Here is a 16,961-nt window from a genome sequence, read left to right on the forward strand (position 1 = left end):
CGGTATTGGCATGCAATGCCTGTGCATCCACCCATAGGTATATTATAGCTGCTTATTCAGAGAGAAGACTGTTAGGTTTGACTTTACAGTGCTTTTGAAACAAGGTTTTTCTCTTTTATGTGGTTAAAAGGCAGATGAAGCATCATATCGCTGTACCGAAGAAGAACAAACTCCACACGGACCCTCCTCCTGTGCCTTCATAAGACAAGACATATTTACCCAACCGACAAAGCAGCCCACTGACATGTCCTCAAGCCCCTTGCAAGACACTAAACCAACCTTTTCAAGGTGACTTGCTATTCAGTACTCCTTCCCAGAACCAAATCTGACTGCCAGGAGTGACATAAGCAGCCACAGAGGCGAGAAGAAAAACACTGTGCCTTCACCCACTTGCTAATTGCCAAATCATAATGTGTGCTCAACACTAACAAAAGGCATCAAATAGGTTGCCGAATTATTCAGCCTCTAAAATAATTATTATTTATGGGATGGGACTGTGTTAGGATTGCGGAAATTCAAGTTCAAACAGAGACAAGGAAGACAGGGAAAGCTTTATTAGATTCCAGCTTAACCACGTGTCAGCTGGGTTACAGGACAGCAGAACTGGTGGTAAAGGTAAGTTACCAGCATGCACAACTGGGTAAGAAAAGACAAGGCTGTATTCAAAGCAGGTACTTGGCTTCAGGACAGGACATGCACACCAAAATGCAAGCTATCAAAAGGGCAAGTGGCCGGCTCAAGGAGTGTGCAGTGTCTATTTTCCATGCATTTTGCTGAAGCTGAAAATTTTACTAGAGAGAGAAAATAAATTTGATGTGAGTAGCATCCCTCTGAGAGGTAACGTCGCCATCAGTACTACACAACTGGAGGCAACGACATGCATGTTTGCTTTGAATACAGCCTTGCTGCGAGTAAAGTCAGGAAAGACACTGTGATATGCAACATGCCTTGGAGAGGGGTAACACGAAGCGCCAGGGGAGATGACTGCAGCTGGGACAGCTGCCCTCACCCAGGTGAAGAAGGGGTGGAAGGAAAAGCTGTCCTTGCAGTCCACGAGTCTCTAAGGCTCATGTCCCACAGGGGGAAACCTGCTCTGCATGTACAATCAGTAAAGACAGTGTCAGTCTGCTTCCTTGCTCTCTAAGAGCCTTTTGCTTCCTGTGTCTCCTTGTCCAGACTATGGGCCAGAAAGAGCAGCAGCTCTGAGCCCTGAGAGAAGAAGCTCTGAAAGAAAAGATGAGAAAGGACTTGGCATTTAGGCTACTGCATGGTTAAAGTACTAGTCAAACCCATCTTACCCATTTGTTCGATTTATTTAACTTCAAAGAGGTGCACACTAAAGCATTAAGATTTAGTGCTTTGGATTCCTCTCTGTACAAGTTCTTTCAATCAGCTGAATACACAAGGCTTTACAGATAGAAGCACTGAAATACAAGATAAAACAAATCTAAATTCCAAATCACTCCAAGAAGAAAAATTGTAGAAAAAAAAAACAAAAACAAACCAAAAACCAAAACAAAACCAAAAAACTGCAGCACTCCTCAGGGAAGGGACAGACTGCACAAGGAGGAACACAAAGGGATGGAAGGCAAGCTAGTGTAGTCTCTGCCCAACGCTTCTCTGTGCTGGTGGCTCAGGGGATGGAGTTCAAAAGATCCTTGAGGAAGCTGTCGGGATCATTGATTTCTGATAAGAGTCCTTTAAACAAAAGAAGACAATACAGAATAATTAGATCCACAAAGCAGCTTCTCCTGCCCACATTAGGGATTTGTGTTAGGGCATGTGTAAGTTAATAATGACAGCTGCAATGTTATTTTAAGTATGGACAAGACGAAGATAAACCCTTGTTGGGTGCTGTGCAGAAGGGACCCAAGTGTGTACGTTAAATCCATATGGCACTTGCTCTTGTGCAACAGACCTACTATAGGGATACTGTAGCTGGCTGCCTGGCAGCTCCATACACAGGACAGTGAGAGATTGGCCTGGGGCACAACTAACTTGTGACCGAAGTAAGAGTAGCTTCTCTGCATATGAATTTTCAGCATCTCCTGACTCCTGGGGATACCAAAATCACTACAGCAGGAAGTCTTGCTACACCGAACTGCTGCCTCTAGTACACGGTCACATCTGTTTATCAACCTTCAAACCACATATATCCAAAAACACCCTTAAGCTGTGATGTAAGCATGTTATGTTTAATAGAGCAGAAGGAGGACCCACAGGATCAGGTGAGAGATATTTTCCTGTCTGGGGATGCTCAAGCCTGTCTCCCAACTGTTTTTGAAATAGCTTAGGCAATAGCTGGAGTGCCGAGGTCTCCTCCTCTCACTGCCTCGTACAAACAAGCTGCTGCAGCAGTGTCAGGAATGCTGCTGTCTCAAGCAAGCAGCAGTCACGAGTTGCATAAGACAGCCTATAAAAGGGAAAGCGCACACTTACCAGCCACATCCAAAAACTCGGAAAACGTTTCAACTGGCATGAACTCCTCCTGGAAGGTTTTCAGGGCCTTGTCTGCAGCTTCGTGTATTGGCATGTCATTGTGTCGTATGAATTCAGCAAGAGAGTAGGACCAGCCTCCCTCTGTGTTACTGGTAGGCACCTTCTATGAGAGGAGAAAATGGGACCAAATCAGTCAAAAAACCCGCTATTTTCTCACCTTAATTACTTAACCCTCTTTGGAAGCTGCAAGTTTCTTTCTGGTGGATGCCCCTACCTCCTTCCTTACCCAACTGTTTCCCTGCTGCAGCTCTGAATGTCCTTGCTTTAGTGAACAAAGAACAGGAAAAAAAAAGGCAAATACACAATACAGGAAGAGTTCTGCAAACTGGGAAACTCTCAATTCTTCAGATACCAAATTGCAAGGGGTACAATAAGCACAGGCAGCCTCTTGCAGCCTTTCTCCTCATACAAGGTGAAGTTTCATGTTTATAAGGATCTTGGAAAAAGGGGCTTCAAACTCTGCCTTCTATTTCAAACGCAGATAGTTGTTCAGGTTAGAAAGCTGCTACAGATGGACTTCAATGTTTTTTCTTACCTTGAACATGTTGTAAATGAGATCTACTAGGGCCCAGAAGAGAAGGCCAGAGCGGTACGTTGCATATTCCTTCACTGTCTTATCTGCCAGTCTAGGAAGATAATGAAATCAATCTTTGAGTTAATCAGTTTACTACGCTTTGGTAACTGATTTGATGAATAGCATGAAAGCTGAAACAGCCAAAAAGCCTATCAATAATACGCATGGGGAATGGCTCTGAGTAAGCTTTGCTCTGTGCTCTTGCACACAAAACAAACATTGGGCATCCGCAATTTCTGTGCAACGATTCCTATGGCTAGGAAGTCACTTTGCCAGCTGCACCTAGTGTAACCAAAGCAGGTTAGGCAATGAAATCTTATTTCACAGGAAGAAAACAAGCACAGAGGGAAGTACACTGCTAAGACTATGTAGGAAGTCAACAGCAAAGTCAGAAAAAACAACGCGCAGCCCCCATTTGTACACTCACTGCTTGGAGTACAGCAGATTCCTGAAGAAATAACTAAATCTAGGTTTCAGCCACAGTCTGTATCAATGACAGAGAACATACTTTTGCTTTTAACTCACAAAAGTGTTTCTGAAAGACTCTGAGGGAAATATCCTGCCCTTGAAAAAATGGAGGAATTTCCAGTTAATATCTTCTTGGTTATTCTATCGCCATGAAAGGACTTCTTTTGGAAATTCAGCATCTGGCTGAAGAAATGCTATAAAAGGTACAGAGCTGTCCTGGGATAACAGCTCCCAAAGTTTACAGGATTAATCACAAACAGGTTCTGGCAAGGCGGAACCTCCTGCCAGCAACTCTAATGGGTTTGGAATTTTCTTGCATGCGTTTCTCAGGTACATCTGCCTCCATCACATGCCGCTTCCTGCTCACCACTTAAAAGCTTTGGAAAATAAAGCCATTTTTTATGCATCTAGAACTAGTTCAGCTGCCACTGACGCAAGTCAGCAAGACAAAAGGGTATGGTCTGTCCACGGGCCCAATTGCAATCTGCCACAAGTTGTTTTTTGGGGGGGAAAATGAACATTTTGCTGTTCTTATATTCTAAAAGGCCACATTTGTGTGTCTGCCCTTAAAACAGACAGCTTGGTAGGTGGCAGCCTGCTTGGGCAGCTAGGCTTAATTATTTAAAGGAAAACCAATTAGTAAAGGTGACTAAATTTCCACGGGAAGAACAGCAACTTAGAGCGAGGCTAATTCTAGACTCCCAAATACTGCAAGACAGGGTTTCTTTTCATGTGAATGGTTTTGATCTAATTGGAGTCTGCTCCTTTAATTGAAAACTAAAAGGCCCTTGTGGGTTAAGTCTGGTAGCTACCTTCTGGAACAGCTACTTCATATAATAGCTGCCACATTTTCATTAATGTAAGCTGGTTCAGGCTCATCAGCTATACATGGATCGCCGGCAGAAAGTTAGATGGTAACACTTCAGGAGCCTTGCTTCTCTCACGAATATTTTAGAAAGGTCACAGTCAGGAGCCAAGGGAAAAAAATCAAAAGGATACTTTCCTCCAAAACTCCAGATGAAAGCTATACTGAAAAGTGTCTGTATGATTTTTCTAGCCAGAATTCTTGGTTCAGTAATAATGAGCAGGTAATCGGTCACCTGATTCAGTTCTTTGGAACCTGTGAATTATATTTACAAAAAAAGAACAAATCCAGAACTCCTATCCATTCTGCTAGTTTCATCTTTTGGTTTAAATACAAAGTATTTCTAAAACCCAGAAGATGCTGAGCATCTCTCACTTCGGTCTTGCAGACAAACTGTGATAGCTCTAGCTCCTGGCAGAGACAGAAGACATTTTTGGCTACATTCTCCTCAAATCGGTTTTACACTGACTAATCCAGCTGAGCAGCGGGATAAAGCACCTAACCACAGGACGGGGCACAGGCAGTATTTGTTGCCTTCACTTAAGTATGAGGGAATGTAGAGTATTGCCTGCATCTTCATTAATAAGATTTATGGCCCCTTTTATGATCATGAGTTGATCCTCAGCTGCTTTTAAATGCACTGTTGGCTCCTATAGCGACTTCTCTCCATCTCCCCCAGTAAAGGTGGCAGTGAGTCCTTGCGTGTCTCTAACCTTCAGTCCACACCACCCCAATGTATTCTGAATGGTGGTGCTCCCAGATAACACCCTTGTACTGCATCTAACATGGAATGCTAATTTTAATCTTTTGTATGCAGACATATTAGTCTGATGTTACAGACACTGGCTTCCTCTTTGCCTTAGCCTACAAATTCAAGGTATTGGCACTTATCTGCAGAGCATTTCACCGTCCATCACCCTCTTCCCGATTTTCCACAAGAATAAATAAGCACAGACCTTGGAATAAGAATTGCCGTATTTCTATTTCTGAGAGGTATTATCAGTGGAAGGCTTTGTGCTCTCTTAGTCTGCAGGGATTAAAGAAAGCCCTTGAATAAACCTTGACATAATTCCTGAGAACTATTTCTGAGTGTTTTTGCCTGAAATTCCAGACATTGGATGGTTTAGCTGGAAGTTTCTTGCTATGTCCATTTCAGTATGCTTTTATTACATACTGCTTAGAGATAAGTTGGGAAAGAAACAGAATCATTTACTGAGGGTTTTAAAAAACACCAAACATCCACAACAAACCCACACAGGGGCTTTGCTTTACCAGTCTCTCCCATGGGCCACATGAAAAACTGCACACCCTTGTCTCTGGGAAAACAGACCTCCACGATAGTATCTCCTGTAACTGTTAAACCCCCTTTCCCAGAACTCAGGCAGGGTGGTGGAAATAGGAGACATGAACACAGAGCAGGCTGAGCTTGAACTGCAGAAACTAGCACAGAAATCAATACAGGAGCCCCTTTAAGGGCCCTTTCACTTTTGATGCCTCTAATAGCATTGATGCATGCTGTGTTGTGGGTTACTACAATGTAATGACTTTATCAAACACATAATTAATGTCATCAGAATAAGAATGCCCTTTAAGGCGACTTAGAATAATAATGAATTTATTCCTAATTATGACAGCTATTTAAAATCATCTTTTCAGAAACTGGAATTCCCTTTCCTTCTCTGGAAATATGTGCTTTAGTCATGCAGGCACAGCCACTTATTCTTGTACTTCAAGTGTGTGACAGCTGCTATTGATTTTTTTTCTTTTTTTAAAAGCAATGGCATTTGATTTCTATTTCTATTTTTCTATTTAAGGAAGCTGGTGCACTGATCAAAAGAGCACAGAAACAGCTCCTTTAGTAAGGCAAGCAGAGAGCATGCTAGCAGCTCTGAAAGCACGCAACAGAAGTTACTATAGTGTTTCACTTGAGGTGTGGGGGAAATAAGCATCTTGCCATTCTCCTACTTTTAGCTATACTCCTAGGAAAAGCATCATTTCCACTGATCCACTCCAAAAAACATCCAGAATCAAATGCTCCTGCTCATACCTCTGCAACGCTGAGTACAAAGCTACTCAGAAGGGTTAATATCTGCTATTCTAAAATATGCAGGCTCCTTTCCTTAGCTCCCCATAAGCTGCTGTGTGGCTCTAGACTACTGTGACAGTAACATGAGTAAGCTGGCAGCTGCGGAGCAGCAGTGGGGTCGTGGCTAACCTGCTGGCTCCCCCTGGTGACACCACTCGCGCGTGGGAGGTGACGAGGAGCCTCTTGAGGATCTCCACTCGCATGGCTTTCCACTTCTCCGGGGGCGAGATGTGCAGCGCCAGCACGGTGTAATAATGGGGCCCGTCCACCTCGTAGGCACTCTCCACCCACTTCTCTTTGGGGTGCTCCATGAAGCTCTGGAGGTTCTTCTCCTCTCTCGAAGTTGCTCGAGTTCTGAAACACAAGAAAAGCTTCAGCAGCTGCTCTGGCTCTTGCATGTTAACTTGCTACTTCTCAGGAGCTTTGAGGTACTGCATTCATGCGGTCCTACAGAGAAAAAAGCAGTGCTAGCTTGGCACTGTCAGGTTTTTCCCAAATTCATCCACTGGTTGAGTATTTGCTCCCAGTGAAGCATACAAGCCTAGCAAATACACTTTTCCTTGGAGCTGTGTATTGTACTAGAGAGGTTTGAAAGGCAGTTGGCATTTGCCCAATAAAGGGCAATACTACTGTAGAGCTATTTTTCCTTTTTTTAGTGAAAAAATAAGATTCAGGCCAGCCAGTCCATGTGTTCAGGTTGTACCATCTCCCATCTGACACTGCAGCACGTGACTGCAGCTCCAACAGCCAGACCTTAGAATCAATTTATATTATTCACCTACCACAAAAGCAATCACTAAGAAGATACAGACCAATTTCAAAACCAAAAAGGTAGTGTATTTACTGCAAGCTTATATATACAATTTTTTTCCTTTCCCCTAAGCTCCAGTTTCTTCAGGACTCCTGACACCCCAGAGCTGACTGTGCAAACTCTGTGTTACAGCAGACTTTGTGAAGATGTATTGCGCTTTACCACAGTCTTTTGCTCTACTTCATCAGGAGGAGGCTGCCAGACAGGTAGGTTCCTCGATTTTTAAGTTAGATACACTCTCCCTATCAGGAAGGTATAAAGCAGCATCCTAGCAGATAAAGCTGTGTCTGGTGTCAGTGTTGTGTGACCTTTTCATTTACTACATGATGCAGCTGGTAGCCAACTAGTAGCTCTTCATTTTCTCCATTTAATATCGACATGTCTTTAGAAAAAAAATAATGTCTGGAAACTATATAATGCATTTTTATACAACAGCCGCACAGCGGGTTCTGGGCTCTCTGGTGCCAGTAAGCAGACTAACAAGATGAAAAGAATAGTTTCATTTATTTGTCTCCCAAGGGACTCGGAAAACAATAGCACAGGGATCTGGAGATAGATATTAAAAACAATGGACAAATTGTATTAGAGCCAAAATGTTGATTAGTTCCAGGCGGGAAAGTGAGAGAGATTTCATTGCACTCCATTTGGAGTGACCTTGGTTGGAGAGGCGTGTATTTTAACATTTATACCCTCATCTAATTAGTATTACTTTCTAGTATCTAGCTACACAAATAAGCGGCGTATAGGCATTAAATTTTCGCACAGGGTACTGTATTAGCAGAACCAGCTCATGCATTCCAAAGCATTTAGGTGCCTATAGATTTGTACACTTAGACATAGTGTCAAGCCAAAGCACGCCCTTATCTTATTATGCTTTGCATAAATAAGATCTTACTGAAACACTTCAGCAGAAGTGTTCTTATGCTGCTGTTTTATTGGTAAAAAAATTTAATAATAATATTTTTAAAAAAAGTATCTTAAAAATGTCAGGAAAATCTGATGGACTCGAACACTACAAGAGAATTCCAGTATGTCAAAACTGGAAACAAAACTGATTGTTATTTTAATATTGGATAAAATGATACCAGGGTTAAGTTTTCAACTAATAAGAATTACTTCATCATAGTGTCTCTCTTTTGTCTGCTCCAGAGAAAATTAAGCTGGCAGTGTTTCTTTAATCTAATAACCCTGTTGCTCACCCCAGAGGTAATAATTACAGCTAGAATGGAAAGAGAAGCTAATTCCCAATTGCTTTTACTCAATAGGTTCCCTGTTATCCTGCATGTTCAGGCGGCAACACTTTACTCCAAACAATGTAAACCTGTAACAGTCTGCTTAAAATGTGCAATTTCGTTCCTCATAAAAATTTTGTGTGGTTTCCCACTTTTTTTGCCACATACATGTCACAAAGCCCACAATGCAGCCCTTATAGACCTTTCTGAGACTGAGAGTGGAAGGCAGAGGTTGTTGCTAAGAGAAAGGTACTGACGTGTTCAGGACGTAGAGCACCGTGTGGATTATGTATGGAATGAGGTGTATGTTGCTCTCCCTTCCTCCTCCTCCAGTATCAACGCTGAATGATTGCTCCATCGCAAAACGGAGAAATAGCAGTTTAATGTCATGGACATTGAGCTGGTAGGTGGGTTCCCGCTGCCCTGTGCATTCTTGGAGGTACGTGTTGTGTCTGAAAAACAGCAGTTAAGTGTTACTTTATTAAAAACCCTTTCAAAACTTTAATACAGTTTCTTATTCCACACCATAGCTCAGAATCTGAGCAAGTATCTTATAGAAAAGCTTTAAAGAATGAACAGGATACAAAATGCAAGCATTGCCACCTTCAATTAACCTCCCCAAAGGGAGGTTCTCAGCTTACGCTGGCAAATCCAATTCCATCTGCATACATACATACACTCATCGATACTATTTTCCCACGTCCAGGGCTTGGGATACAGCTCCCTGGCTGAAATGCATTAAAGATGTTACCACTCCTGATTTCTGATGTGACTGTACAAACCCAGCACAAGGTGGACCAGAATATTAGCAGGATGAACCATCTCCATCTGCTCTAGGTAAGTGGTCAGGCTACTGTAACTCATTACTATCCAAGAGAGGTTTGGAAAGCTACACAAGGGAATCCGTTGGTGTCAGACAGGTTTCTTTTGTAAAGCAGGGGGTCATTGGGCCATGAATGAATCAACATTGTTACTGCACACTGCATCTTCAGGAGTGACTGGGCGCTAAGGAAGTAATGAATTTATATATTTATATGATGCCAAGAAGCAAACAGACACCTGCACTTTTTTAGGAGATGTACTCTTGATGGTAGAATCTGAAATGGCTCAGGTTTACTAAGGTTTAGCTGCCATCACCTTTGATTCCGTGGTTTGAAACTAGCGTGCCTCTGTGGTAACGTACTGACTCACCTACCCAAATGCAAACCGGCTCGAGAAGTAACTTTTCTACGCACCGTGCTAAGCAAGTAGCAAAAGCAGACTCTGGCACATGAGGTCCCCAGACTGGCAGGAGCCCATTACACTTGGTGTTGGCATTTTGCAGGGCTGCACTCTCCCATTCTTCACGGCCGCGAGCAAGTCTGCATTGAGAAAGCAAGTCACACCCAGGCAAGTTAGAAGGATCCAAGTTTTTGTCTAAGAAACCATCAAAAAATTGGCAATTCCACAGCTTCTTTAAACTTCGGAGTTCACTTTTCAGGGTCCAGGCCTGACCTCTATTTGGCACATTAAAGCAGACCACAGCAGCCCATGACTGTCTCCAGGCTGCAAAGTGACCAACTCACAAGCAAACCCATCCTGAGTTACAAGGTCAAGTGCCACGCTCACAAACCACCTTGGAAAATAACATCAACCACCACTACCCAGCTTGTGATAAGAACGTACCTTACAGCTGCAAGGTGACAATCATAGTGGACAATGTTGAAGTGAGAGACTGTGCTGTACCCCTGTTGTTTTCGGGGCTTGTTCTCAAACTCCTCTAGTGCAACACGTTTGGTGAAAGTATAAATACCTAGGACTTTCGTAGGCTGCAATGACACAACAGCTATGTTAAAGATCATTCTGTAACAGTTTGCACTTCGTACTATTTTGACACTGCACTGAATTTCATCCCACCCAGTCCCTACCTCAAACTTACACTGATCAAATCTTTTTCCAGCTTTCAGTGAAAACATCCAGCTTTTACTGGAAACACACTTTCACTTCCCAACCACGTCTGGAATTACTGATCCCAAGAACCAAACCTGAGATTTCCTGATCTCCCAGAGCCAATGCACCCAGCCTCGCGCAGACGGATACTGGCAAGTCCCCTCAGCTGGTGAGAGGGCTTTGCAAATGTATCTCACTTTACCTGAAACTTGTATCCTTCCCGGCAGATGCAGCAAGTTAGACCTGGTTCTTCTATAAGCTCCTCCATCTGTTTAAGCAGCGCAGTCTTGGTCACTACCTGACCCTTCTCATTTGTCTGAAAGAGAGAACAGCTCGAGCAGGTTAAAAAGACAATGATGAACACCACCATCCCCAACACTGTAACAGGAATGCCCAACCCATTTCCCAGCCTGCTATTAGCAACTGTATTTACTCTCCCAGCAGCACCAGGCAAACTGTGGGCTTGAGCTTTGCAATGTTTGTCAATAAATCATTTTACACAATTCCTTGTGTGGTAGTTTTAGCAAGGCAGAAATAAAAGATCATTAGATCACTAGTCCGCCATCAGTGCAAACAGACATTACCGTCATCCCCAGAGTGCCCAAGGCCTTCTGTCTCATTGCCATGGCCATACGCTTCTTCTCTGCACGTGTCTCCTTCCGGGCAGCATCGATCTTCTTATTCACCTCTGGATGTTCCCTTAGTGCCTCCAGAAGATTCTCTGCTAACGTCCCAATCCCTTCATCACTAGACACCTGCTCCAGTTTGTGCAGGTTGGTAATTGAGTCTGTACCTATTAGCACCTAATAGGGATTGAAACACAGCACTTTCTTCAGAAAAAGGGTGCACATGACAGTAACTGGTCCTTCTAATCCCACCCATGAAAGCTGAGCAGCAGCACTGACCCTGGACCTTAAAACTGCATACCAGACTGGGGCAATTTGCTTCTACACTGGCCATTGCTAAGAGGAAAGAAAGATGTGGATGTTGGATAAAGAGCTTTCTTAAAACAACAATCAGGCCCTGAGAAGCCTATCAATACTATATAGTTCACAGTCCTAAATTACCTTCTCTTCACACTGGTGTGTAAATCTCACACCGTGCAGAATAAGAAGATATTTAAGTCAAAATCTCTGCCCTCCAGACTTTTCTAGACTAGCAGATGATACCTGAAGCTGGTGTGTCCCTTCAAGCCCAACAGAAAACAGTGTAGAATCAACTACTATAGAAATAACTGCTTAGCTACAGCCACAAAAAGCAGCATAACAAGCCAGCCATGTCCTACTTGACCTTCAGGACAGTCTCCTTACCTGTGTAGCAGGGTGCTGTGTGGCAAGTCCACGGAGCAGGCGCAGGATAAAAGGAAGTGCAGGTCGAGATAAGAATTTCTTCCATATGTCTGCGTCCAAACTGCACAGAAAACAAGAGGCAGCAGATGAAGGGCAGTCACCCGTTCCGAAAACGCACTTGGCGGTCAGCCAGCAGCACAGCTTGCAGAGCGCAGGCTGCAGGCAAGACAAGCACCCTTCCCCCTGTGTCCCTCCTCCATTAATTAACGGAGTGACATTCACACTCCCACTTCCATGTTGTGCACGCTAATAGCCATAGTGTCAGCTCTTAGCCTTGGGATTTGTTTTATGTTCATGAGCTGGCCATCAATAGGAAAAGCTCTATTACAGTACAATAGCTAAAGACCAGGCAGGCAACACAAGCATCATGATATCCAAGAAATCAGCTCGGATGGGTATCAAATGGGAAGATTACAGGCTTTTTAGCCCATCCCTATAGTAGTACTGTCTCACCAGACCCTCTACATCACAGCTGTACCAAATCTAAATGCTTCTGAATATGGGCTTGTTAACAGCTTTATTGGTGGTTTGCTGTGGTGATGAAATGAGAGAAGGATGATCAGGATTATCACATACATTAAGCAGCGACCCTTACTTCTTTGCACTAGGAATGTGCTTTTTCATGTAGTCAAGGGCATTCTGCGTAATTCCCTTCTGAAGGATGAGATCTTTCAGCTGATGGCCATTGCTGTTGTTCTTTATTCCCGCTGCTATTTTACAGAAGCAATCTAGGAAAACTTTATCATCTCCACTGTGCTCCTCATCATACCTGAACGAAGAGAAGAAATGGTAACTTGGAGGCTCTCTGCCTGTAATTCTCATTACATTATTGCTGAACGCACATACCTACTCCAGCTCGGAGACTCAGAAAAGCTAGTCAGACCCTTGTCATCTCAGAATTTACTCTAAAGCCCTATTTCTCAAGCTACATGCTCACATATTTCTTTTAAAAGTGGCTTAGAAGTGAAATAGGAAATTAAGCTTATGCACCAGGAATCTCTGAAGCTTTGCATTACGCTGAAGTAAGCATCAATGAGAAAAAAAGAAAAGGTATAAACTTGTCAGTACAACTGATTTCACGTGCTTTTAGTTGAAATATGACAACATACTTATCAAAGTTACAGTAGGGCTTGAATCGATCAACCAGAATCTGCATTTTCTCCATTTCCCCAAAGGACAGGTAAGGGATGATGCGTAGTAGGCCTTGCAAGACACTGAGATTGGAACGAACAAAAGTGCTGTTAATCTGATCGAGCAACATTACCAGCTGATCTTTGTCACCGGTTAGGAGAAGGTTACCCTGCAAAGGAAGAAGAGCATGATTTATGTTCAGGAATAAAACCACAACGTTCAAGAAAACCCTTGCTCTCGTAGCTGGTAGACTACTCCAGTCTTGAAGGATTAGAGCTCTAGACCCTGATAAGATAGCTGGACGAAGAACAAAACCCTGCTTCATTCTCAAATGTCTCGCAGAATGGCTGTAACAACTCCTCTAGCTGACAAACGACTTCTTCCACTTACTATTAAAGAATTTTCTAGCCGAAAGGTCTAATAATTCTAGCCAAAAGGACACTGGATTCCTATACACCAACAGTTTCAAAAGATGACCAAGAAACTCTTCTCATTCTCCATGCAGTTGAGATATAGCTTTTATCCTCAACTAGCTGGAAAATCAATCATGTTTTCAACATGCATGAAAACACTCAGAAAAACAAGGCAGAGCTGTGTCTTTTCTTGTCTCTCACTGGCCTGTGGCCCAAAGCAGCAAGGAAGAGATCCAAGCAGTGCCTAATAACCCCCACCCCAACTGTGCAAGAATCATCCAAAAGGAGCCTCGCAGTGTTTTTGGTTCAGGGCACTCCTCTTGCCCTGCCTCCAAGGCCTGTTAAGACATGCCAGCAAGCGTAACAAGGGTTAGACTCCCATTTAAGCACACCTCTATAGCTCCTGAAGCTCAGCATCACTGTAATAAGGTATTTGCAAGCCTTGAATCCCAGTCAACATTTCCATCCATGTACCAAGCCCCAGGCACTCACCTTGTCCTCACTCAGAGGTTCTGCGTTGGATTCATCCAGTATGATCTCCATTATACTAAGCACTTGTTCTGCCACGGCTGCTCCTCCGCTGTCCTTACTTTCCTGCTCAGCCACCAGAGCCTGGAGAAGATGGCAGCAGTTACTGTAACACCACCAGTAATTGGTTTAACTGGCCCACATACTTCCACTCACTAACAGACAAGGAATGGCTAACAGGTAATTTGCAGTGCCAGTCCAGCAATATTTAAGATCTTCTGTAGTTATCTTAAGGCAGCATGACAGTCAGAGGTAGTTTAAATTCACTGGAGTCCACAGAAAACACTTTAGGAAAGTCCAGGTTGTCCTTACCAAGTTAAGGGTTCCCAGCATGACATTCAAAGTGTTCATCTCCGGCTTGACCAACTGCTGACGATTTATTTTCACCTTCACACAGTAACTAAACAGTTTTAACAGCACCTACAAAATACAGAGAATGCATTCTCTACAGTACCTTCAAGATGAGTAGGAGGATTTTGCTGAAACTAAAAGCACCTGATAATATACCTAGTTTCCAGACTTCTGTAAAGTACAAGCCAGATTTTTAGACCAATATTAACCTTAGGACAGCTCTGGTTTTCAAGTAAGGCCAAGGCAGAAAACAATCACTCTAGCAAAACAGGATTTAGTCTTACCAAGTCCTCAGCTTCTACATACTTCAAAGTCTTTGTAAAGAATTGTTAACCAAGAGGAACAGGAGAGGGGAAAAAGGGACTTTCTCAGGTTTTCATGAAATAGTCAATTGAAACCTCTGCTCCAACCCTTAAACTGCAACACAAGGCAGACAACTAAACTTCACCATCGTCTGTATCATTGTGCAGCACATAACTCCTGACGCCAAACAGAAGCTGAGACTCACGGTTAAGAGGTGCCGGCCTTGTTTGAAGTCCTTGATTCCAGTCAGTCTGTTAAGCATGCACTCCAAGCCTCCACACTGGGCCATAACACCTGCCATCTTATAAACTTCTTCCTCATCCTCCTCCTCATCTACAGGACAGACATAGATTGTGAAGAGAGGGAAGCAGCTACAATACAGCAAGCTCACACAGCCCACAGGGGACAAAACAGTGAAGCAAAAACAGAGAGTATAGTAGGACACATTTACCAGCAGTTCAAGTCACTTCAGCTGTATCGAATTTGAAAAGAATTATGAGCAGGAATATGAAGAAGGGCCAGGCAGAATGGTCCTGTGCCATGAAACTGTTCGCATTTAAAGTACAGACTTAAAAGCGTTGTTAAAATCCTCCTCCACTCTAGGTGAAGCAGGTAAATGTAGCAAAAGCAACGTCAATCAACTTCAAGCTCGCTGCTATAAGGATAATAGTGTCATTGCTCTGCAGTGAACCTCAGATTTCAAATCTAATCCCAGCTTTCAGGAGACAAGTGCATTACCAGTAGTGGAGTCAAGAGACTCGATGAATTCCTCAGTTGCATCTCCTAGTAACCCTCGCATGCGGTAAATGATCCTCATCGGCTCCCCCTGCAAGCAAGGAGAGCATTATATTAACTATACCTCTGTGTACACTTATATACAAGTCCGGTTCTCGTTACAGTGTGTAACAGACACTCCAGCCTCATTTCTCCTTCGTGCTGTTTTGACCACGGATGATAACACAGAGAAATCTTTCACTCCCTCACTCTCTCCTTACTGAGTTGAATTAAAAACAACACCTGCAAAACCACCTGCAAAAACATCAATAACTCATCTATTGGTCTGTCCGGCTTTTCTTGGCATTGCCAATTAGATCAACAGGCTGGTAATAAACAGTATCTTCCTCCTTACACCTCCTCCAACAGTTTCCTTTAGCACCAGTGAAAGATGTAGCCAAGGAAAATGTGTTCATCTATAGAGAAACGCCTGCTTTCCACGGCAACCTTTCCCTCGAAGGGTATTGCACAGTATACCTGGGAAAAGGGATCAGGCACAGCCCAGTAGAAGAAGCAGAAGAGGCTAATTGGATGAGTGCTTTCAAACAGATAAGATCTGCAGTGATGGAAAATGGAAGAGGAGGAGTAAAAGGCAATTTAATGAGCTTTCAGTAAGACAGTATATTACTAAAATGATACAGCCAAACCCACTGAAGCACAAGCTGTGCTTTTACCCTAGGAAAGGGCTAGTTTTCCAGATGCATTTCCAGCTGGAAATACTGACAGCATATCACTAAACTTTCCATTTTAATCCATAGGTCTGAATAAAAAGCAGAAAAGAAAAATCCCAGATTTGGGAGCAGGAGACCTTGCGAGAGAAAACCTGTCAGAGAGCGCACTAAGCCTAATGTGGAATAAGCAGTGCTTAATGTCACAGCAAATACATAAGCATAGGGAAAGCCCCGGGGGGAAGATCTGCTCAAAGGCCGTGCTAGAGACCAGCAATTAACACCACAGGGGCCCTGGTAAAATGGCAGATGAACAAAAAAAGCCAGTGAGAGACAAGGGAAACAAAAAGGGGCCTGAGGTTGCGTTCTTGTGCGCCTGTCTATTTCCTAGGGAACGTGAGCTGCAGCTCCAGAAGTGCTTTGCGGAGGGGCACACAAAAGAAGACAGATGAAAGCTGTTCATCGACATTAACGCTGAGCAAACTCTGCCTTTCACCGCCAGCACTGCATCCTGGGAGAGCCACATATCAGCTACAGCTCAGCATCTCACGGGAACGGCACCTCCCTGCTCCGAGCGGGCAGGCACACAGGGGCAGCACATGCGACAGGCACTCTGATTTCCCTCACTAACTCGATTAGAGTTCAAATTAGCATTCAAAGGTCAAGACCAGCACCTCACTTCCCTATCCAAGTTGGTACCGTACTAAAAATTATCACTGTCACCTAGCTTTGGGCTTAATTTTGCAGTACAGAAGGTGCTTTTACTTAAATAAAGTTTGATGAGAACCATTCCCCATTCATAATTCACTGAAAACAAGCATTTTGTTTGAATTCTTCCCCACAAGCATAGCAAACAAATAGTTTCAGGAAACCGAGGTTTCAAAGGTGACTGCAACCCAAGACTAAATGAGGAATGAACAAGAAATGTTCGGCAAATCAGTTTTCTTCTATGATCTCAAGTGCTACTGGCAGTGCCTCTA

General features: G+C 43.4%; 1 protein-coding gene across 1 annotated transcript in view; it reads right to left on the bottom strand.

Annotated features, from left to right (window-relative positions):
• Positions 1–1,294: 1,294 nt before the first annotated feature.
• UBR4 (ubiquitin protein ligase E3 component n-recognin 4) overlaps positions 1,295–16,961 on the bottom strand; it is an 80,983-nt gene continuing 65,316 nt past the window's right edge. The window contains exons 91-106 of the mRNA XM_010577260.1: positions 15,278–15,365; positions 14,745–14,872; positions 14,198–14,305; positions 13,850–13,969; positions 12,923–13,113; positions 12,409–12,582; positions 11,775–11,874; positions 11,049–11,267; positions 10,667–10,780; positions 10,201–10,343; positions 9,771–9,896; positions 8,793–8,987; positions 6,622–6,846; positions 3,035–3,125; positions 2,440–2,602; positions 1,295–1,698 (exon numbers count right to left, since the gene is read on the bottom strand). Of these exons, the coding sequence (XP_010575562.1) occupies positions 1,634–1,698; positions 2,440–2,602; positions 3,035–3,125; positions 6,622–6,846; positions 8,793–8,987; positions 9,771–9,896; positions 10,201–10,343; positions 10,667–10,780; positions 11,049–11,267; positions 11,775–11,874; positions 12,409–12,582; positions 12,923–13,113; positions 13,850–13,969; positions 14,198–14,305; positions 14,745–14,872; positions 15,278–15,365 (2,250 nt within the window). The 3' untranslated portion in view covers positions 1,295–1,633. The remainder of the gene's footprint in view (positions 1,699–2,439; positions 2,603–3,034; positions 3,126–6,621; positions 6,847–8,792; positions 8,988–9,770; positions 9,897–10,200; positions 10,344–10,666; positions 10,781–11,048; positions 11,268–11,774; positions 11,875–12,408; positions 12,583–12,922; positions 13,114–13,849; positions 13,970–14,197; positions 14,306–14,744; positions 14,873–15,277; positions 15,366–16,961) is intronic.

Source organism: Haliaeetus leucocephalus, unplaced genomic scaffold (genome assembly GCF_000737465.1).
Source record: "Haliaeetus leucocephalus isolate CR32 unplaced genomic scaffold, Haliaeetus_leucocephalus-4.0 Scaffold556, whole genome shotgun sequence".
Classification (NCBI taxonomy): domain Eukaryota; kingdom Metazoa; phylum Chordata; class Aves; order Accipitriformes; family Accipitridae; genus Haliaeetus; species Haliaeetus leucocephalus.